This window comes from Leucopleurus acutus (genome assembly GCF_964270905.1).
Source record: "Leucopleurus acutus genome assembly, chromosome: 19".
Lineage (NCBI taxonomy): Eukaryota > Metazoa > Chordata > Mammalia > Artiodactyla > Delphinidae > Leucopleurus > Leucopleurus acutus.
The window spans coordinates 25056409-25080012 of record NC_139161.1 but is presented as its reverse complement, the minus strand read 5'-3'; the positions used below and the strand labels follow the sequence as shown (position 1 = coordinate 25080012).

Below are 23604 nucleotides of genomic sequence, written 5' to 3'. Positions count from 1 at the left end.
ATCACCTTCTTTGGTTGAAGACCGGCCTTTGGTGTGGTTGGTAGTGGTTCATTTCGCTTGTCCCATGATCTCTTCCATTCCACATTATTATACAGTATCCACTTTTCATCACCCGTCACAATTTGTTTTAAAAATGGAACGTTTTCATTACATTTCAGTAGAGAATCCCATGCAGAAATACGGTTAAGAAGGTTTTTTTCACTTAACTTACGTGGAACCCAAACACCAAAGCGATTAACATAACCAAGCGGGTGCAAATGATTTTCAGTGCTTGATTTGGATATTCTGAGTATGTTGGCTATCTCCTGCGTGGTATAGTGTTAATTGTTCTCAATTAATGTCTCAGTTTGATGGCTGTCAACTTCAACTGGTCTGCCTGACCGTGGAGCATCATCCAGCAAGAAGTCTCCAGCACAAAACTTCGCAAACCACTGACACATTCCATCAGTCACAGCACCTTCTCCATACACTGCACAAATCTTTTTTTGCGTTTTAGTTGCGTTTTTACCTTTCTTGAAATAATAAAGCATGATAACGCTGAAAACTTTGCTTTTTTTCTTCCATCTTCAATATTAAAATGGCTACACAAAAATTCACCAGTTTTGACAAGTTTTTTTTTTTTAAGTGCACACTGATACGACAGCTGTCACAATACAGTCTAACAAAATTGTTTCAAATGAAGTTAAAGACAACTAAGGGCTACTAGAGCCAGCTTACGGAAAAACTGAACGAACTTTTTGGCCAACCCAATAGATTGTGTTATCAAATCAAAAGGTGAGTGGACTTTCTGGGGAAAGAGGGATCAATTATTTTTTCTGTTTCTGCTTCCTATCAGTTCTAGCAAATAATACTTAGGAGTTCTAATTTCTTTCTAGTTAATTTCCTATAATGTTTTCTCCCCTTTTTGGCCAAATAATAGTCTGTCTTTCTCTACTAGATTCATTTTAGTCATCATAATGCCTATTAGTCAAAGTATTTTAATGGTGGCTTTTTGTATATTTGCCATATCATTATTAGGATCAATAATAGTTACCTATGTGCAACCTGAAGGCTAACTTCTGCCCACTTAAATTCTTTGTCACTGCTGAAGATTGTGATTATCAAAAGTTGTAGGTTGTCAGCTCTGTGGAGGGAAATCTGTATTTCTCCCATAAAGCATCACATGTACAGTGTGTCAGCCCTCCGAGAGTCTAAATACTAGCCATCTGAGCTGTTGGACTATCTGGGAATATTCTTAAAGCACAGAAAAGTAAGAATTCCACCCAATGACTTTCTTACAGATAGACAGTCAGGTGGAGGTTATCATATATTTGTGTTGGGGAGCCCTCAACATTTGGATTTGGCCATGTCCTGCAGGACCTGATGACAGCGTACCTTGCAGGGAAGGAGAGTCGCTCCCAGATAGCCCTCACGAGTGGCCCTGGAGCAGGAAGTGGTGAAGCAGATCTTCTTGGTTTGGGAGGAACCTGAGGTGGACCTCTCGTCCTGAGTCTGGAAGGTAAATTTGTTGTTACCTGTAAATTATGGTTCTGCTAGTTCATGCTATGCCAATCCAGACTTTCAGAGGTATCCCTCCTGCCAGCAAGAGAAGACAGATGACTTGGATGAAGATGGCTCTCAAGCCCTGGGTCATTTAGTCTTCCACACTTAAGAGTATTCATTTTAAACAAAAGGGCAGATATATCTATGAAATGACTTTATTATTTCAACACATTGAGCACATACTATGCAATGACTATGGTGCTCGTTTTTGTTTCTTCATTTTTTTTCTTAGAGTGAACCATGTGGATTGGTTTAAGAGGGCCTAGCAGAACCACAACCTTACAGGCAAGAACAAATGTCACTTTCTGCTACTTTCTCCTATACCAATCCAGACTGTAGGGAGCAAAACATAACATACCCCACTAAAGTGAGCATTAACTTTATTTTCTAAGTGAGCATATTGACACATTCTCTTTCGTAAAATGTGACCAGAAGTTATTTTCTCCAAACAATTGTTAAGACTTAAAAAAAAAAGTCAGTATGACATTGTCACATCTAGCTCAAAAGGGAGTCAGTCCTGTATGCCAAATTCATTTAACAGTGTGCCCACCTAACACACAACTTGTCAGCATACCCATGCTTCTTCCTTCTCAGTGAAAAATAAAGCCCATTCCACAAGATTTGGCAGCCAAACAAAGAGGAATGGATATCCCACCTTAATTTAATGCATACATTTCACTGCATCTGTCTGCTCTAATTGGTTCATCCTCACAGAAATTAACACATGGTCTTTGTGTTAATATATGGTAGCTTAATCTGTTACCTATCTTCTTTCCAGCCTCTCCTTTTCTAATCATATCTGCTGGCAATAGGGATGGCCCTACAGTCTAGAATGATATAGGGGGAGATAGCAGAACCTGAAGAGTCCATTCTTTCAATTTAAAAAAAGCAGAAAGAGGTAGTCATAATAGATGTATTATTTTTTTGCACAGCTCGGGAAGATAGTTATGTGGATCCTTCCAGAATTACAAATAGTTGAGATAGGCCACTGTCTCCAAGTGACTGAAGTATATTCATTGCTTGCTACTTTAAAAAATAGCCGTAAGTTGATTCTGTGTTTGGTTTCTAGACTTATCCTAGTTCAGTGTTGTTTGACATTTTCTTCCTCTCCTTCAGAAGTTCCTTAAACTATTGAGAGCATAAGGGTTGAGTGCTGTTTTAAGCTAATCCTGTTGGGTTAGCATCCACCCAAGTATGAGCAGCCTTGCATGGAAGACATTTGCCCAGTGTTCAGATGGACTAGTTTGTGTGACTCTTGGATATCTTTGTTTAGTCATCTTTTAGCTTTGAAGCTATTTTGTCTTTTCCTGATTTGTTCATATTATCAGGTCTTTTATAACCTTACCTAATCCTTTTTTCTGTGATCAAGGTTCTAAATTGTATTTAACGAGGAGCTGATTATCAAGGACCGCAGAAACTGTTTGGTAGTATCAGCATTTAAATTCCTATATTCATTTATTTGGTTTAGTTAACCATTGCTAAATTCCAAATAGTTGTAAACTGCCTCAAATTTAAGGATTAAAATATAATGGAAATTGTAATTTGGAAACATATTAAGTTTTGGAAAATCCCTTCATGGTATTCATTTAATAGGTTTTCTGAGTCCCCATCTTAACCATTTGCGTGGAGGCTATTGATTACCAGATCTAACACTGAAAGTTTTCTCTTTGTTTATGTTAATTCCTGCATGAGAAATTTTGAAATAATAAATTATTTAACAATTTACCATGGTACGATTCTCCAAAAACTCTTCCACTCCACCTTTTTAATAACTTTATCTGGTGCTTTTGCCACAGGTCAGTTGTAACAGACTATATTTCTATTCTATGAATTTAACTGAAGTTGAAAATATAGATAACTAAGTTTTGTTTCTCTACGTTTCTGAAACCACATTGCTGATTGGAATTATCTTTCTTTCTGCTCTTTGACCAGATCTTTTAAAATTAGAGGTTAAGGTAAAGTACATTCATTCAGTTCATATTAAAAGTAATGGATTTCTTAAATCAGCTTTTTCCTTTGAAACCTACTATCAAGTTTGTAATTTGGATTTTACAAAAATTGCTGCTCAAGTCTTGTTTTAGGGCAGTTTTGAATTTTGAACTCGACATGGATCTATTCTAATATATGTGAATTCTCTTCATCTTGAGCTTGTCCCTGACGTCGGCTTTTTCCAAAGAGAATTCTGTGACACAGGGAATAACAATTATATTTTTAGAGAAAAATGAATGAATTAAACGGTATTTTTAGTTTAATGTTTCCATGACTGATAGTAGTGCTTAATTTTGAATGATGTGTTTTAGGCTTTATTTAATAAGATGATAATTTAATAATTTTTATATGACAGGCACCTATGGGGACCTGCTGGGGTGATATCTCAGAAAATGTGAGAGTAGAAGTTCCCAATACAGACTGCAGCCTACCTACCAAAGTCTTCTGGATTGCTGGGATTGTAAAATTAGCAGGTGAAAAGCATGTGTAATAATTTACTTTAAAAATGTCAATTATATTTGTAACTTATGAGAAAGCATATTTGTAAATTTTCAAGTATTGCCAGATAAGTATGATGTAGGGCAGAGGTTAGCAAATTTTTTTCTGTAAAAGACCAGACAGTAAATATTTTCAGGTTTGTGAGCAATGCAGTCTCTGTCATAACCATTTAACTCTACCATCATAGCATAGAGGCAGCCGAAGCAGTACGTAAATGAATAGGCATGACTGTGTTCCAGTAAAACTTTATTTATTGTTATGTGTCATAAAATATTATTTTACCTCTGATTTTTTTTTTCAGCTATTTAAAAATGTAAAAACCATTCTTAGATGGCAAACTAAAAAACATCAGGCAGTAGGCCAGATCTGTGGGCCATATATAGTTTACCAGCCCCTGATAGAGGGAGATGCTTTGGAAAGTAACAAAAAAGTCGAAGTACTAAAAAAAAGTGATATGGTCCATAATATGAGAAGTAAACTAGTGATGAAAATTTCATCTATTTTGGGTACTACCTTTTTCTTCATTCCCACCTCTTCCAAGTACCCCAGCCCTTATTACATTGTTGTTCATGAAGTAAATGCATTAGGTGTCTGCTGTGTTAGACACCGTGGGCAGGTGACATGCAGACGTATAAGATTTGTTTTTTTCAGCGAGCTCACATCTGCTAAATATTGAATACATTTTAACACAAGGTGCTTAGTGAGTGGTGCAGTAGGACACTAGTGCTTCAGAGGGGGAGCAGCCGCTCAGATGATAAAAGTTGTCCTGAGATTACTGGAAGAGGTATCTTACTCCTCCTACTCTTTCTAGGCTTATCTCCAGCCATTCTCCGCCATACACCCTGCGTATTGCTCCCTATGTACTGCTGATAGACTTAATTTACCTAAAAATGATCTCAATTCCATCTTTCTGTCTTTAATGCCTTCTTTGTCCTTAAAGGATCAGGATGGTCAGCATTTACAGCTACTGATGAGTTTCACCATACACCACTGACCAGATTTTTTATTGTTCCCCAACATAAATGATCTGTTCTTGTGAGATTAGTTTTCCTCCTCTCTCATACAGCATGTTCTGTGTCACCTCCATGCCTTTACTCAGTCTCTCACTTACCGTATTTAACCCAGTTCAGTTCCCACCTTTTCCTTGAAACATTTCCCCAGCTATATAAGCATTCTTTAAACGCTTGTATTATGCTCTACACCTTAATTGAAAACAGCAGTATATATTTTTTTGCTTGATGTTTAAATCAGTTGCATTTAAATGGCTCTAAAGATCAATGTATTTAATATCCAAGAATTATTTCTATCTTCCATCTGGTTTTACATTTCTGTTTTATCTCATTGCTCCTTATATCTCATTTTAAGCCCCTTTAATGACATTTTAGAAGTGAGCCTGATATTGATCATGAACCCAGAATCAGCAACAGTTAGCAAAGTCATGAGTTGTTCTGTGAATTATTGAATTTTAAAACTAAAAGTGTAATGCTATAAATTTTCATCGTAAATATTAACACATGAAAATGCTGACTGAACTTAGCTCCCAGCCTGAAATACAAGTTTATTGGGCCTTTTTTATTCCACTAAAGGCCTTAAATTAAACCTTAATCTATTATCAATACAAGGTTTATTAAATTATAAACAATATGTATCGTATACTATTTGTTCTTTTCAGGAAATAATTCTTCCGATTTGTTTAGTACATATAGATTTTAAGTGATTTCACATACTTTTATTTGTGTTTACTGAACTTTTTTACCTCGCATTTTCAAATCTTACTTCCAAATAAACAAGACAGAAAAGTTTAGGCTCCTAAATAAAGGAGCCACATCCAAATTATCCAATAATAATTTGGTCACCTGATCACTTGGATAAAGCAGTTTCTTTGAAATGTACTTTAACTGGATTTCTGTGACTTAACAAGTTTATACTAACTTACCACAGTCTTCTTTATTTCCAAAACTACACATTCTAATAGAACTTTCCCACCCCTCTTTTCACTGAGAATTTCTTTTCCAGAATTTAAGAAACTATGGGTCAAGTTGAAATATATTCAGAGGAGTAGGCCATGCTCTGAAAACAGTTAAACTAATTACATTGTTCAGATAGTTCTCAAAGTTTCATCTATACCATTAGTGACAGCAGCCTCTGGGAACGTGTTATAATGCAGATTCTCAGGCTCACCCAAGATCTGCTGAATCTGGATCTCTGGGGTGTGAGGCCCAGCTATCTGTCTGTTCACAAGCCCTGCACGTGGATCTGTTTCAGATGCTCACTGACATTTGACAACCGCTACCAGCAACTATATCCTGTTTTATTTCATTTGGTTTTCTTATTATGTGGCAATTGCTTTGTTGGTTTCAGGCTACAATGCCCTTTTAAGATATGAAGGATTTGAAAATGACTCTGGTCTGGACTTCTGGTGCAATATATGTGGTTCTGATATCCATCCAGTTGGTTGGTGTGCAGCCAGTGGAAAACCTCTTGTCCCTCCCAGAAGTGAGTAGCTTCTTTACCCTTACTATAGAGTATTTGCACTTTAATGCAGTTTTACACTTAGTAACGTTAAAGTGACATAGAAATTAAAATAATGTTTTTTGGTTTCAAGTAACTTACTTGCTAGTAAGACATGCTTATTTTCCCTATTTTTGTTACTCTTCTTGAGAACTTTAATTGCAGGGAAATTTGTTATTTTTTTTTTTTTAACAAACAGTTTATGAAGCAATTCTATTCTTTGCTAAAGTGTAACTGGTTATTTCTTTTGTTTTAGCTATTCAGCATAAGTATACAAACTGGAAAGCTTTTCTAGTGAAACGACTTACTGGTGCCAAAACACTTCCTCCCGATTTCTCACAAAAGGTAAAGACAGGATCTTAGAAAGGACTGAAGTGGCAAATGAGAACTCTAAAAAATGGAATAACTTCGAAGTTTTTTAAGGAATTGTTTCAATTAGTGAGTCAGATGACCTATGTTAACTATCGAGTGCGCTCGGTATTTTTATAGTACAACACTAAAATTATTTGTAGACCTTTGTCATGAATTCCCAACAGTTCTGCTTTTGTTTCAAGGTTTCAGAGAGCATGCAGTATCCTTTCAAACCTTGCATGAGAGTAGAAGTGGTTGACAAGAGGCATTTGTGTCGAACACGAGTGGCAGTGGTGGAAAGTGTAATTGGAGGAAGATTAAGACTAGTGTATGAAGAGAGTGAAGATAGAACAGATGACTTCTGGTGCCATATGCACAGCCCATTAATCCATCATATCGGTTGGTCTCGAAGCATAGGCCATCGATTCAAAAGATCTGGTAAGCACCTGTCACAAGAACTCCTGTTGAAAATATCATTGAGGCTAAATTGTACTACTTGGTTATTTCTCTCTGCAGAATAGCATAGATCAAAACTAGTTGCCGGGGCTGCTTATTCTACCTTAATTAGGAAAGTTTCACACCAGGATATTAATGTCCTAACAGTTCCTTTATATTCCTTCCATTTGTGCTCAAGTAAAAAATAATGCACTTTTGGTCACAACTACATTTGTTTTCTTACACTTTTTTATCCAGCCTGTTTGAAAGAACTGAAGATAGCCTTTCCCTTTCCATTCAATTTTAGTTGAAATAGTGAAATTAAATGTGGTTAGGCTTAATACTAAACACATTAAAACGTACTTTCTAAAGTTGTAATTCCCTAACTAGGGAATTTCCAGCATTCTGATTGGCTGAATGTATTTAACAGCACATGTACTCTAAAGAGAGAAAGACTTTTAAAGAATACTATTCACCATAAATGTAGAAGGCATGTATTTTTGCCATGTTTTAGAGTATACATACCTTGTGAGTTTGAAACCTTCAAAGAAACGTGGTTTTTGGTCTTCCCACAAATGCTGACAGATTAGTATGTAACTTTTCCTTGTAGATATTACAAAGAAACAGGATGGACATTTTGATACACCACCACATTTATTTGCTAAGGTAAGAAGTTTTTATAAGAACCCTCATTTGTAAATTAGGTTTGAAATAGGGTTGTGGGTTTTTTCCTGATATTATGGAAATCGTAATTACATATGTTCACCTAAAAGGATTAAGACCTTGTAATCCATATGTGTCACAACTGTTGATTATAATTATTCTTCAATTCTATTTGCCTGAATTCTCTCTATTCCCTAATGGAAGTTTGAGTTATAATATTAGGTAGGTAGGAGAAGACACTTGGTATTTTCATCTGGTAAACTTCTTCAACTTGGTATTATTTTAATTATTAAACTGATAACACTTGTGACAGTAGATGTACTTTCATGTAATTCTTTAGGTAAAAGAAGTAGACCAGAGTGGGGAATGGTTCAAGGAAGGAATGAAATTGGAAGCTATAGACCCATTAAATCTTTCCACAATATGTGTTGCGACCATTAGAAAGGTAAGAGAATAGGTTTTAAAATATAGAAATGCAGTTATAGGAGCGAGGTTTAAGGTAATAGGAGGAGGAGTCCCCTAACATATTCATTTTGACATAAAATGTGTGCATCTGCATCTTCACTGGGGAGAACGTTACTAGTAATTTCAAAATAAATTTGAATTCTCTTAGGGGCTTTTCTTTTTATATATCTTGTTGTCAAGATTGTTATCTTGAGTCTGCTACCTTTATTTTATGGAAGTATATCCTTAAGTTAGAGGAGGAATAGTTATTTAACTTACTTCCTGGTCAAAGCTTGTCCCACACAGAATTTGTAACAAGGCCAAGTTTATCTTCAGTTTCCTACGTTTCCTTTGTGTGCTTTTTTTTTTTCCCTTTTAGTGGTACTTTACTTCTTCTTTTCTCTTTTTTTCTCTCTTCTGAAACTGTTTTTGTAAAAAGATGTAGAAGAGTGGTTCTCAATTCTCAGTAGGCATCAGAATCTCCTGGGGAACAAAAAAAATACCATTGGCTAGGCCTCTTCCCTGACCCTGCACCCCCATTCTGATTTAATCAGTCTGGTTTGGGGCCCTAGCATTGGTTTTTTGTTTTTTTTTTTAAGTCCCCAGGTGATTCTCAGGTACAACCAAGGTTAAGAACCATTGATCCAGAATCTGCTTACATAAAGGTGTAACTAAATTGTGATTTGCATTTCAACACAGTTTTAAGCCTTAAGCCAGAAGAATTAAAAACAGTTGTGATGGGGCTTCCATGGTGGCGCAGTGGTTAAGAATCCGCCTGCCAATGCAAGGGACACGGGATCGAGCCCTGGTCTGGGAAGATCCCACATGCCACGGAGTAACTAAGTCCGTGTGCCACAACTACTGTCTCTGAGCTCTAGAGCCTGCAAGCCACAACTACTGAGCCCATGTACCACAACTACTGAAGCCCGTGCGCCTAGAGCCCGTGCTCTGCATCAGGAGAAGCCACTTCAATGAGAAGGCTGTGCACTGCAACGAAGAGTAGCCCCTGCTTGCTGCAACTAGAAAAAGCCTGCGTGCAGCAATGAAGACCCAATGCAGCAAAAAATAAATATAAATAAATAAATTTAAAAAAAAAAAAAAACAGTTGTGATGGCTGCCATGTCCCAGACACTTGTGTTCAGGTCACACAGCTAGACCAGACAGGCTCCAAACCCTTGTTCTTCTTCTTCACCTGACTAGTGATCCAGACCACCTGGTACTATTTAAAACATAGATTTCCATGACCTACTCCAGACCTACTCAATCAGAATCACAAGAATTATTGCCCAGATATCTGTATTTGTTTAAAAAATAAAGAAAATAAAAAGTTATCTTGGTAATTCTGAAAATCAGCCAGGTTTGGGAACCAGCGCCATGCTCTGTGTGAAAGGAAAATAAGTGTCCAGCGAGTAGAATACCCAGCTTCACTCAGAACATACTTTATGAATTCTTGCCATGCTGGGTTTGGTTTGGACTTTAAGAAGCTTACAGTCTTGTAGAATGAGATAAGATGCATGAAAATAAGTTTAACATACAAGATCAACTATGATTTAAGAAAGGTACAAGTACTGTTGGAATTCAAATAAAGAAGAGGTCACATCTTCTCAGAGGAATCAGGGAAAGCTTTATGGAAGAGAGGACATTTGAAAACTTTGTCTTGAAGGATGGGAAAAACTCTGCCAAGCAGAGATACAGGAGGAAACTGTGCCATGGAAAGTGAATATGCACAAAAGCATCAAGAGTGGAAAGTACAGGCCACGTTTAGGAAATGGAGAGTGGTTCGCACACATTACACATCAGACAAGTTGCTTTGAATATTTTGGACCGGGCTTTTTGTTTATAAGGAACAGAAACCCACTCAAGTGAGCTCTAGGAAAGTTACTCTAAGGTTGCAATGGGCACGCTCACAGACAGGCAAGGACACAGGGATGAGACCTGGGAAGGCATAAACTTAGTGTTATCCTCCATCTCTCAGGGGCCTCTTTATTCCACCTATGCTCTGTGTCTGCACCACTCTTCTTTCACTCTTTCTCTTTTGGTGTCCTGCTCACTCAGTCTGCACATGGTAGCCCCTGTCCCTGTCTGTATCACAACCTTTCAGTGCCATCTCCAACCGATGGTTTGACTACTGTTTCTGTGTCTGTTAATTCTAATTACTGAGAGAGAATCTAAACAACTGAGCCCACCCTTTGGCCTGGTCCTCTGAAGGTTGAATACTAACCCCTGATCCAGTCAGCTGTATTTAGAAAGGGAGAAAAGAATCCCATGTGAGTGGAGGTAGTCCTTTCCAGAGGTCTTCGAGCTGTTAAGGTTGAAGAGAAAGTTAGTGTACATATCCAATATAGTAGAAATAACTAGGAGAAAGGAATCTGCAGGCAAAGACAAAAAGATGATGTGGAATTAGATTATGCAGTCTTTAATGCTTGGTCAGGTTGTCTGAGTTTTCTTTATGAACAGGAGAAGTTGGTAAAGGTTTCTGGAATGAACAGAGCTCATACCAAAGGAAAGTTTAACTGTGTAAGAGGGGAGATGTCCATAGAGGAAGGCTGAAAGCAATGATATCAAACAACATAATCGGGAGAGAGTTAGTTAATGACAAGGATAAAGGGACTGAATGTCTAGGGAGAGCTGTGGGGACCCAGTGATTGATTGCCTTTGAAAGGAGCAGGAGAAGGAAGTTGTTGGTTTGATGCCCTGTACTAACTCTCAGAGAATATGTTCAGCATGCAGGTAAAATGCAGGACTGAGACACTGGGAGGGTGACAAACTCATGATAAAACTTGAGAAATTGTTGGCATAAAAGTCAACCATTGAAGAGTGGATGCCATCATGAAAACAAAAGAAAAGGGCTAAAATCAGAAACAAGAGTTGGAGGTGAAAGGGTGGCCACCAAAATAATGTGAAGGAATGAACACAGAGGTGAGAAGATGGACCAGTAGACTGTAATGTAATGAGAGTATGGGAATAAATGTTTCAAAAAATTGAGTAGTCAACTGGTATGGAATACTGTAAGGGAGGCTGAAGTGTTGGAAAAAAGGCACTGGATTTGACAAACTAGGAGGTCATCGGTGAATTTAGCAGTTTAGTAGGGTCAGGACAGAAGTCAGACTTCAAGGAGTTACATAGTATATAACTTGCATTGAGTCTCTGGGTGAAGAGTATATAGGAATTCATTGTATTATTCTTGTATCTTTTCTGTAAGTTTGAACTGTTTCAAAATAAAATATTTTTAATGTAATGGGAATTGGGAGACATTAGAGTATAAGAGATGGTGTTTTAGGAGCAAGGTACCAGTGACAATAGGTCAAGATGGAGAAGTTTGTCTTGAGGGGCAAAGAAAGGACTACTACTTACAACAATTTGAGGTGCAAAGGATGGACTGTGAGGCCCCTCACATAGTTTCTGTGATAGAGGAGCACGATCATCCAGAGCATGAGAGAGGTAAAGTTGGAGCTTGAGGAAGGTGGAAAAGGTTTAGAAAAACTTCTCTATGTGATAAATCAGAAGGAAATAAAGTTATTACTGAGTAGGATTTAAAGCTTAGCTGAAACTAGATAGTTAAATTGTAGAAGAGCACTCAGCCCACTTTCACGTGCCACAGCAGCAGACAGCCTTGGCCACTGGCAGAGGTACTGTTTTCCCTAGACCTCTGAAATCACTTCTGTGGAACCATGCTGTGATTTCTGGTACACACTAGAACTTACACAGATTTTTTTCATTATAATTTCAGTTATTTAAGGTAATTAAATAAACATTTTTCACTTTTAAGAGATCTTTATGTAATAGATTTTCCTTTCTTTTAGAATGTGACTTAAAGAATCATTTTCATAATAGTGGTACTTAATTTTTTTTGTTTACATCTTTATTGGGGTATAATTGCTTTACAATGTTGTGTTTCTGCTGTACAGCAAAGTGAATCAGCTATATGTATACATATATCCCCATATCCCCGCCCTCTTGAGCCTCCCACCCCTCTAGGTGGTCACAAAGCACCGAGCTGATCTCCCTGTGCTATGCAGCAGCCTCCCACTAGCCATCCATTTTACCTTTGGTAGTGTATATATGTCACTGCTACTCTCTCACTTCGTCCCAGCTTCCCCTTCCCCCCACCTCCATGTCCTGAAGTCCATCCTTTACGTCTGCATCTTTATTCCTGACCTGCCACTAGGTTCATCAGTACCATTTTTTTTCCATATATGTGCATTAGCATCCGGTATTTGTTTTCCTCTCTCTGACTTACTTCATTGTGTATGACAGACTCTAGGTCCATCCACCTCACTACAAATAACTCAGTTTTGTACCTTTTTATGGCTGAGTAATATTCCATTGTATACATGTGCCACAACTTCTTTATCCATTCATCTGTCAGTGGACATTTAGGTTGCTTCCATGTCCTGGCTATTGTAAATAGTGCTGCAGTGAACATTGTGGGTACCTAATTTAAAATACTTGGAATTCTGTTAATTTAAAAGGTGCTGGCTGATGGATTCCTGATGATTGGGATCGATGGCTCAGAAGCAGCCGATGGATCTGACTGGTTCTGTTATCATGCAACCTCCCCTTCTATTTTCCCTGTTGGTTTCTGTGAAATTAACATGATTGAACTTACTCCACCCAGAGGTACTTCTTCCTAATATATACACTGGGTTTTCATCCTTGCTTTCCTTTTACATGGTACCTGTTTACAACATTTACCACAGCCCTAGATTTCTTGCTGTATGAAAATATAGTATGTGTGTATACGTATATATAAACATATGTGTACATAACAAGAGCTGGGGGGTGCTCTGAAAACATAAAGGACTGTATCCTAAGTAGCTTTAATAAATTACATTGGTGTAGAATTTTCCCTTAGCATCTGTACATTTTATAATAAGAATTGGTATTCTCAAGCCCTGTTGAGATGTTGATGTAGGCTCAAAGAGCTACGGCATACATGAACTTTTTAAAAAAATAGGTACTTTAGCCTTTGAGAGAAAGCAAGTTTTCATCTTTAGATTACCATATGAGGGAATAGTTCCCTGGCGGTCCAGTGGTTAGGACTCGGGACTTTCACTGCCGAGGCCCTGGTTCGATCCCTGGTCAGGGAAGTAAGATCCCACAAGCCAAGCGGTGTGGCCAAAAAAAGTTAAAAAATAAAAATGATTACCATGTGACTTTTTAAAAGATTACATACCCTTAAATAGCTCATATGGCTTAACCAGTGACTTTCCTAATTTCAATATCTGAGCCTTGGATTTTTCTCTTAAGAAGGAGAAAAGCCAAACAGAAGACTATAAAAATAGTAATTTGCCCAGCCAGTGTTCTTTCTTACAAAGAAAGAAAAATACTACTGAAAAAATATTAAATATTAGACTGTTCTAAGCCTAGGATTGAAAAGCAGAAGTCTGTAGTTCTTACACACTGAGGAGAGGAGAGTTACTTTGGCATTAGAATAAATGGGCGCACCTGTTTCTGCCTAGAAAAAGAAGAATATCCATCTAACAGGGAGGAACTGTTGTACTGTACAGCATTAGCACTTGTGATCCTAGTGCGCACTGAATTACTTTATATCTGCATTTTAATATTACACTAATTTTAGGTGAACTCCTAGTTAAACCAGTTATGTTTTTCAGGTTACACAAAACTTCCTTTTAAATGGTTTGACTACCTCAGGGAAACTGGCTCCATTGCAGCACCAGTAAAACTATTTAATAAGGTAAATTTAAAAGATAGCATAATACTTACGTGGATTTTTTTTGATGCTTAACAAATGCAAATCGTTGATCAAAATGTCTTTGCCTTATGTTAGAATTTCTTAGTGGAGATTAATATAAACAAATATATATTAGTAAAACAATGTACATATTTCCTTTACATAGGCATTGAAGCTTGTTTCCAAACTTTGTATCATTTTTAATCTGAGTAAAATAGGAATGAATATATTTCCTAACTAGTTCTTATATGCTTCACCTTCATATGTTTCAATAATTAATTATTTGGGTTTTTTTGGTCTAAATTGTTAATTGGTTATGTTACTTCTCTTTTGTCTTTCTTAGTGTTAGTAGAGTTATACACTCTTCTTTTCACCAGTGTTAATATTTTGCTTCTCCATGTTAGGATGTTCCAAATCACGGATTTCGTGTAGGAATGAAATTAGAAGCAGTAGATCTCATGGAGCCACGATTAATATGTGTAGCCACAGTAACTCGAATTATTCATCGTCTCTTGAGGATACATTTTGATGGATGGGAAGAAGAATATGATCAGTGGGTAGACTGTGAATCCCCTGACCTCTATCCTGTAGGGTGGTGTCAATTAACTGGATATCAACTACAGCCTCCAGCATCACAGTGTAAGTTGGTATACAGAAAAGGTGTCCTTTTGTAAAAATCAGCAATTCTCCGAGGACTATCTCACATAAATCATCTTGTGAGCTCACAGGACAAGAATATACCTATGTCTGATTGGTTGCCAGGTAAGATCTTAAGACTCAACAACAATATCACAGAATCAGACCATGTGTACCATGGCAGTGTGAACTCAATAGTCAGTTGCTTAATGACTATAGAAACACAACATTAAGAGCACTCACCAAATTAAGCTAGACTTCCTTTAATGAGTTTAAAGTTATAGGCTAAAATTCATTGATATATAATAAGTGCTTATTGAATAAATAATGGAGTCTGTCTGGTATTGAGCTTCATGGTTTTGCAGGAACAAGTACCCTTATTTTCAAAGCATCGTGTACTTTTATAAACGTCATGGTTTTGGTGAAGATAGTTCATCTAAGTTGTACCTAGAGTTGTAAGCAATTATTTGATATCAATTTTCTCTTTTATTTTTCAGCATCAAGAGAAAGCCAATCAGGTTCATCAAAACAGAAGAAAAAGGCTAAGTCCCAGCAATACAAAGGACATAAGAAAAGTGGGTCACCACATGGTGTTTATATACATTTCCTAACTTGTCAGCCAACTGGGATCTTGGTATTGTTGCACAGAAATGGTATCCCTTGTGAGAGCTGATAACTGTGCATTCTGTATTATGCTTAAAGGTGCAGTATGCCATAAAAGGCAAACCTTTTCAATAATGAGAAGCACTTATCTTTGATTGACATGAAAAATTATTACCATAATATTTGATATATGGTAAAGAATAGAGTCTGTGAATGATTCGTGTTTTGGTTTTTTGTTTTTTGTTTTTTTTGCGGTACGCGGGCCTCTCATTGTTGTGGCCTCTCCCTTTGCGGAGCACAGGCTCTGGACACGCAGGCTCAGCGGCCATGGCTCACAGGCCCAGCCGCTCCACGGCATGTGGGATCTTCCCGGACCTGGGCACGAACCCGTGTCCCCTGCATCGGCAGGCAGACTCTCAGCCACTGTGCCACCAGGGAAGCCCTGTGAATGATTCTTGAAGTAATATGTAAACCTTCTGAAAATTAATCCTTTTTTTAAAAATTTTTTATTAAAATAACTGTAAAAGCAGATGCTTGATGCTTACAATAGACTTGGAAACTAATAAACCCATCTTTCTTATAAACCAAAACTCTCTTTCTAGAATGATACTTGTAAGAAATTGAAGTTGAAAAAAAAAAAAAGAAAGTCAAGTTGATAGGTGGCACAATCAGGCTTAAGAAACTCTTTTTCAATATGCTGTCTATATTTTACCTTACAATGAATGATTACTGACATTGATGCCAAAGTAATATAAAATATATTGATAGCTCTGATTCTTTTAAAATCTCCCTCCCCCACCCCATAGTGAACTACAGATTTTTCTCTTCATGAAACCTGTCATGGAATATTTCATTCTGAGATAAGATTATTTTTACTTAAAGATTTTTTTTAAGTAAAAAGTATATTAGAGGATTGAAAGTAAAACAGATTTTTCCAACTGACTTGCCATAAGTTCGACTAAGTGCTAATCTGTCTCATTAACAACAAAGAGACTGAAACACTGTGAAGAGTCAAATATACCTTCACACGTTTGATTATAGTTGATGTTAATTGTTTTTTCATTGGGGACTTCTAGCAGCCACTGCAGTGGTGCTTTAGTTTCCTCCCCACATGAAACCCAAGTCAGCCTCACAATAGTGATAATCGTCAGGCCTGTCTCTTACTCTCTCTTTTATATTATGGACATAAGCCTCCCACAGACCAAACATTATTTTGCTGACTGGCTGTTTGATATTCACCTAAAAGAACTCTAGAGAACATTGCCAGACCAGATAGATGAAAGTGACTTCCCACTTATCTGGAACTGGTTAGCAAGAAGTCACGTAGTAACTTCATGTCAGTGGACTAACCATAGCAGACGTGATCACTAAGCTTTCTCTAAGACAGGCTGCTTTGGCTTGTCTTTTCACTTTTTATTTATTATTATTACGAGATTTCGGAATTTTCTTTGCAATGTGTCGAATTTAAGAATGCTTTTTATTACTCAGTGACTTCATGACATATATTTTTTAGGACGAATTTCTGAGCATTGTATACACAGTTCACATACCTCCTCAGTGTGACACTCACATGATTTGTTTATGGTTTATGGGGCTTAATTATTTTGAATTAATGGGCTGGGGACATGGGAAGAAATGTGAAATTAATGAAGTGATGATATCACTATCCCAGTTTTTAGTGACATTTAACATTATCAGATTTCTGGATTAGCTGAAGAAATGAATTTAGCTAAAAGTATAATTTGTTCTTTAACATTTTAATAGCTCTTAATATGATGACATCATCTCTAATGCCTTTATTTTTTTTAATTTATTTATTTTATTTATTTTTGGCCACGTCAGGTCTTCAGTGCTGTGCGCGGGCTTTCTCTAGTTGTGGCGAGCAGGGGACTACTCTTCGTTGCGGTACGCGGGCTTTTCATTGCGGTGGCTTCTCTTGTGGATCACAGGCGCTAGGCGTGCAGCCTTCAGTAGTTGTGGCACGCAGGCTCAGTAGTTGTGGCTCGCGGGCTCTAGAGCGTAGGCTCAGTAGTTGTGGCGCACGGGCTTACTTCCTACACGGCATGTGGGATCTTCCCGGACCAGGGATCGAACCCATGGCCCCTGCATTGGCAGGTGGATTCTTAACCACTGCGCCACCAGGCAAGTCCCTCTAATGCCTTTAAATTGTCCTTTGGACGTAGAAAAGAAAAGAACTAGGGACTCACAGTCCCTTATTAGAAATCCTAGAGACCAAATGTGTTTTGGAATTAAGAATTTTTTGGATTTTAGAAAAGAAGTACAGTGTGTGTAGCATATATTATGTAACACCCCTTGCAGACTCTGCAGCTTTTTTTTTTTTTTTTTTTTTTTTTCCGCAGTACGCGGGCCTCTCACTGCTGTGGCCTCTCCCATTGCAGAGCACAGGCTCTGGACCCACAGGCTCAGCAGCCATGCCATGGCTCACGAGCCCAGCCGCTCCGCGGCATGTGGGATCCTCCCAGACCGGGGCAAGAACTCATGTCCCCTGCATCAGCAGGCGGACTCTCAACCACTGCGCCACCAGGGAAGCCCCATCTGCAGCATTTTTTGAAGCAAAATATATATAAATAGTTACATTTAATGGACCAAATAAAGATTATAAATAGTATCACCAAGTGAGGTCTGATTTTGTTGCCAAAGTTTTGCCAAAAAAAACCTTTGAATTTTGGAATTGAGGATAAGGAAATGTAGTGCTTTGTGAATGAAGAAGCAGTCTTCATTGTAAGGACACTGTTCCTTTTATTTTTTCACACTACTCAGCAAATAATTTATTAGAAATTTTTTCCACAAAACTTTACCCACCAGAATAAGAAAGAAGTTGGGGTCCAGGAACCTAAGTCATCCATTGCATGCAGATTTATATCAGTCAGATAGGCCACAAAACCTTTTATTTGTTTTTAAGTCTGTCTACAGATTATTATATTCTGGCTCTGTTGTTTCATCTTATGGCTCTTTGGTCTTTTTGTACCTAAAATCATCCATCAGTGTGTTCTTTGTTAGGGCTTATTTTTTACGGAACTAGACAGTTGATTGGCTTTGTCTAGTTGCGGCGAGCAGGGGACTGCTCTTCATTGCAGTGCGCAGGTTCTAGCCTATTTTTTAATTAGCTATGTTCATGCTGCAGAGGGATAACTATTAATTAGTGCTTCTGAAAAATAAGGGTGATGTTCTGTCGAGGGAATCATACAGACTGTTGTGTGCGCATGATCTGTCCAATCTGAAAAGCCTTTTTTTCCTCAAGGCTTAGTAATTCTAGAGCAGGAAAACCAGCACTAATTTCTGTACCATCTTCAGGGGCTATTGCAAGTAGTAGAGAGTTGGAGATTCTCCTTGCATTTTTACCTCCAAGTGTGTAGTACATTAGACTTTTTCGTCTAAATGAATGCTGCAAGTGGTTTTGGTTTGGCAGTTGAGAGTTGAATGTGTACTCACAGGAGCTTGGTTTCCAGATCATTTTACGTAAGAATACTGTCTAACTTAGATTTGTCTTTTAGTTCTGATTTTGCAAAGGATAATTTCTGATTGCTCTTGCCTGAGTCATTTGTAAACTCTGGAAGAAAACAGATATAATTTATAGTCACAAAGATATGTAAGTATCCTTCAGCTTTCAATCAAATTAATGCAGTATGCTTGGTTGTTCAGTATTTGCAAAGCTTATTTTTTTTTTGTTGGTAGGAGCATTGTGTAAGTCTTTGAAAGCTTATGTGTGCTTATGAAACCGTAACCAAAGGGTGTTTCAAAAGAAATTAGGTTGCTGAAGAACTTGCAGGCAACAAACATTTAAATTTTAGAACTGCTTTTCAGAATAAGAATTATAATTGTTTTCTAAAAGAGTGAATTATAAACCAAAAGGGGAGCACATTTCATATCAGTAAAATCCTGCCACTCATATAATTCATTAATTAAACTGTTTGATTTCTCCCTGAAGGACAGTGTTTGTTTGGGCTTATATGGGCAGTGAAATGCCTACAAGTAGGGTTTTAAAACCCTCTCTGCCATTGGATTGTCAGTCCCCCTCAAACTAAAATTTTTTTGAAGGTAATTAGCCAGCTGTTCTCCACACTCGATGCTCTCTGTTGTTCATTTTGCTTTGTTTTGTTTTAAACTGATTAGAGAGTCAAGAACCAGGATTACCAGACTCTGAGAGACTAGAAATAATCTCCCCCATCATCCACTCCCCAACACACACACACACACACACACACACACACACACACACACACACACACACACACACACCCTTGTTTTCGGAAATACAAACCTTGCATAGTTGGTTCTCTTTTCAGAGTATCCTGTGCAGCACAACCTTTCCTAGTTATGATGCAGTTTTCTTACCACACATGTAAGTAAAAGCTTACTTTAGTTTAACTTGATATTTAGAGAGGAAGATGCCAATTGGGAAGAAGCCTGTCAGTTTGTCGAGCCTGCCCATGACAGGTGGGGTACGGAGGAGCTTCTCTGGTGGCGAAGAGTTGACTCCCCCTCTATATCGAGCCCTTCCAGCACAGACAGCCCTGGAGGCCTTCCCACCTCCCCGCACTAGCCGAGAGTTCAGTCCCAGCCTCAAAACAGGTAATTGGTCACATCAGCACCTCAGGTACTGCAGAGGGTCAAAGTCTGGGTTAGGGTGGTGGGAGACAGAAGCATGGTCTGGCATGACAGATGCTGACATTAAATTTTTCTTTTTCTTTCAACTAAAAAATTCATTTTCATTAGTCTTTGGTAGTCACTTCACTAAAATGAATAATCAGGGAAGGATTTTTATTTTGTTACAGGCCACTTTTGAGCTTCAAATTCAGGTAAAGCTGTGATTTCAGTTTATGGAATTGTGAGACGACTTGTACTGTTTCATGGTTTCGTTAAAATAGTTGAACGTTTTGCATTGCAGAATTCTACGTGACTTGACCTGAGGGAGAAATATGCCATGAGGGAGCAATCTGATTAATCAGATCCAAAAATGAGGCTTTGTTCATAGCATTCCATAGCGTCTCATTCAGTAGACAGGATGTGTTTTGTATTCCTGTGTGATTTTAGTTTTGGTAGTAACATTTACCACAGTCTTAGTTGAATAACATGGATTTGGAAATATAATACCTCTATAATTTTGGTATTGAATTCGAGTGAAATTTATTTCTATAATTTCATGTTTATATATGTACAGTGATTAAGTAAGTAAATGACATTTAATTTGAGTTGAATTGGTTAGGCTAAGCTGGTAGAGTATAAGGAAGACTGCCCTTGGTAAATGCTAAGAACAAACATGTTACCGTAGAATGTCAGAGGCTTCACTTGCATATGATGAATCTTAGACGTGAGTACAGATCAAATAGCCCCAAATCCAAAGTTGTATCTGCCTTGGCATATATTCTGCCATATCCTAACTATTGCCTTTAAACAATTTTTTATCTAATTTGCAGTCTTTAAAATGCCTTTTATATGTTGAAAAGCATGATGGGACTTAGTACCTAGCTCTGTTTTCTTCTCAGTCCTCTGTTTGCTAATATTTTTGCGCCTGAAGTTGTCATCAGCCTTTTTTTTTCCATTTTAAAATGTGTTCTTTAGCTTTTGCCTTCTTAAACAGTGTATTAGGCGATCTTGATCCTTCTTAGTCTGTTTCTCTGAAGATCACTCATATCTTTATATCTAGAGAAAATTACTATACCTCTGTTGTATAAGAAATGGATTAGGACTGCAAATGCAAGTTTATCTGCTCTTTTATGGAAATACCTTCAAATGACTAAAGAGCCTTTCAGCTTCTTTTCTTGTCTTTGTAAATAACTTTTTTCTTTTTGTACTTGTTATTATGAAAGTTTTCTGTAACCTAAGTGATTAACTATAGATATTGTGAGCTCTGAATATGTTTGAATTTTTATTGCATTTGAGGTGTATTTTCTTTAAGCAGTAGACTGATTTTGAAGGCGTGTGTCACGTTTTGTGAGAGAACTTGACTTTTAGGATTGGCAAAACCCAGGAACTTGGAGTAGGCATACAGGATGGAACCCACAAGGCCTCCTAAGTGACTTCCCTTTCCACTGGTGTCTATTGTGTGTATCTTCTGAGCTAGGGGCACATCTTGTGGGATTTAATGTGATTTTACTGTGGTGAAACTGTGTAGGGACTACATTGCTGTCTTAACTCTGAAAGCTACTGTTTGTTTAGCTATTGAGAGAATTTATTATTTATGGACTTCTAACTAGGAAAATGTGATTTCTGTTAGACTGTCTTTTGAAATGTTAGTGAGTAAAGTCAACAAAGTAACTTCTTTTTAAAAACAGAGCCAAGAAAATGCATTTGTGTAGAAAGTGACATCAGCCACAGGATCTATTTTATTTCATCCATCGTTCATTGAGAATAAGGCCTGTAAAGGAGAAATGATAAGAGTGAAGATACCAGACAGGCTTTATTTTAGGTTCCTTGAAAACACTGAAACTTTGCATTAGAACATTACACATCTGAGTGACTGTTTCACCCTTATCTTGAGTTATTTTTTTTAAGAACATTGTTTCCATATTTTAACATGAGTAGAAGCATAATCCAGAACTTTGTTGTTAATAATAAGTGCAAATAGTTTCAGGATGTGCTTTAGAATTTCAATTTACTTTTCTTACATTTAAAAAAAAACAAAAAGCATCTGTTTGAATGGAACATGTTTGGTCTTGAAGCACAGTAATTCTTTTCTCATTCATTTAGCCATCTGATCATCATATAACAAGATATTGTTTTAATCAACCTTTTATTGTGGGTACTGCACCTTTAATGAAATTTGGGTTTTTTTTTCCTTTTCCATGTGTTTATTTTCATGGTATTGTTCAAATGTCCTTAACAACGCATGTTGGTTTGACTTGAAGGATAACTGTTATATGTTTGATATCCTCCATAAAAGCATTTTTATCATATTAACTAATTTTTTTAAAGGATTTTTTAAAGAAAGTAAGCAGAGTCATGTTTGCTTTACCTTTCAGCAATCTGATGGGTATGTGTTTTGCTATTATTGTAGGCATAGTGTATTCACTTTTCAGTCTTTGGGCTATTAAATTTTTTAAAACCATTACCAAAACAAGTACCAAAGTAAAATAAAATGAATTAGCGTTATTTCAAAAGATTATTCTTTTTTTAAATTTTTATTTATTTTTGACTGTGTTGGGTCTTCGTTGCTGCACATGGGCTTCTCATTGCGGTGGCTTCTCTTGTAGCAGAGCACAGGCTCTAGTCACGTGGGCTCAGTAGTTGTGGCTCGCAGGCTCTAGAGCACAGGCTCAGTAGTTGTGGCGTACAGGCTTAGTTGCTCCGCGGCATGTGGGATCTTCCCGGACCCAGGCTCGAACCCATGTCCCAGGCATTGGCAGGCGGATTCTTAACCACTGTGCCACCAGGGAAGCCCCAAAAGATTATTCTTTAAATTATTAAATAAGATGTCAAAGACCATTCTTTTTGAAACTAATCTTTTGTAACTAAAATCAAGACACGAAGTATTTTTCTATCACTATTTGACTTTAAAAATAGCCATTTTAATATTGTTCCACGTGGTGTTATTGTTTCATGAAACTTAGTTGGCTTACTACTCATCTAAATACTCTGAGTCCTAATTCTTCTCATAAATTGACCTTTTTCCCCCTGTATAAGCAGTTCCCAATTTACATTCCATATATATCTTCATCCTCTCACTCCAATTATTATGAAAAGAGCCATAAAAAAAGAAACAGAAAAATTTCATCTTTCCTTTGGAGACAGTCCCTGCAGGAAGTAGACAGGTGGTTACTCAGTGGCTGAGCAGCCAGTCTGAGAGTCACAAGTTGTGCAGAGGGAGGCCTTAGGCTACATTGGTTCCCGCTGTTAATAGCCCTTCAAGAATGCTAGTCTTATGTTACCAAGTCTCCCTACTTTTCATGGTTTTATATGAAATCTCCTGTTTCAGAATATTCAGTCAATTTGAAAGAACCACAGGGCAGAGGTGAGGGAGGGAAAAGCCCAGTTTGTGAACTCTGACTTAACAGATCTCTGTGCTGAAGAAATTGGGAAGAAAGTTAGCATTACTCACCATGGCATTAGATTCCAGTGAGAATATAAGCATAAAAGATCACCTGTTCTTTAAATTATTTGAAACTTTACCAACTCAATTTTGGTTAAACAGTAACTTTTTAAGAAACTCAAATACATCTCTGAGAGGTTGGCAGTTACTAAGACTAGTGTTTGTTTAACACCTAGCCGAGATCATT

General features: G+C 37.4%; 1 protein-coding gene across 9 annotated transcripts in view; it reads left to right on the top strand.

The window, feature by feature from the left end:
- Positions 1 to 23604, top strand: part of MBTD1 (mbt domain containing 1) — a 68148-nt gene that overhangs the window by 41978 nt on the left and 2566 nt on the right. For 8 of the 9 annotated variants that reach the window (XM_082860504.1, XM_082860505.1, XM_082860501.1 and 5 more), the window contains 10 exons: positions 3887 to 4004; positions 6391 to 6525; positions 6797 to 6885; positions 7095 to 7329; positions 7937 to 7992; positions 8330 to 8434; positions 12906 to 13053; positions 14049 to 14131; positions 14533 to 14767; positions 15262 to 15339. In XM_082860504.1, the coding sequence (XP_082716630.1) occupies positions 3887 to 4004; positions 6391 to 6525; positions 6797 to 6885; positions 7095 to 7329; positions 7937 to 7992; positions 8330 to 8434; positions 12906 to 13053; positions 14049 to 14131; positions 14533 to 14767; positions 15262 to 15339 (1282 nt within the window). The remainder of the gene's footprint in view (positions 1 to 3886; positions 4005 to 6390; positions 6526 to 6796; positions 6886 to 7094; positions 7330 to 7936; positions 7993 to 8329; positions 8435 to 12905; positions 13054 to 14048; positions 14132 to 14532; positions 14768 to 15261; positions 15340 to 23604) is intronic. The other variant, XM_082860506.1, reaches the window with a different exon arrangement.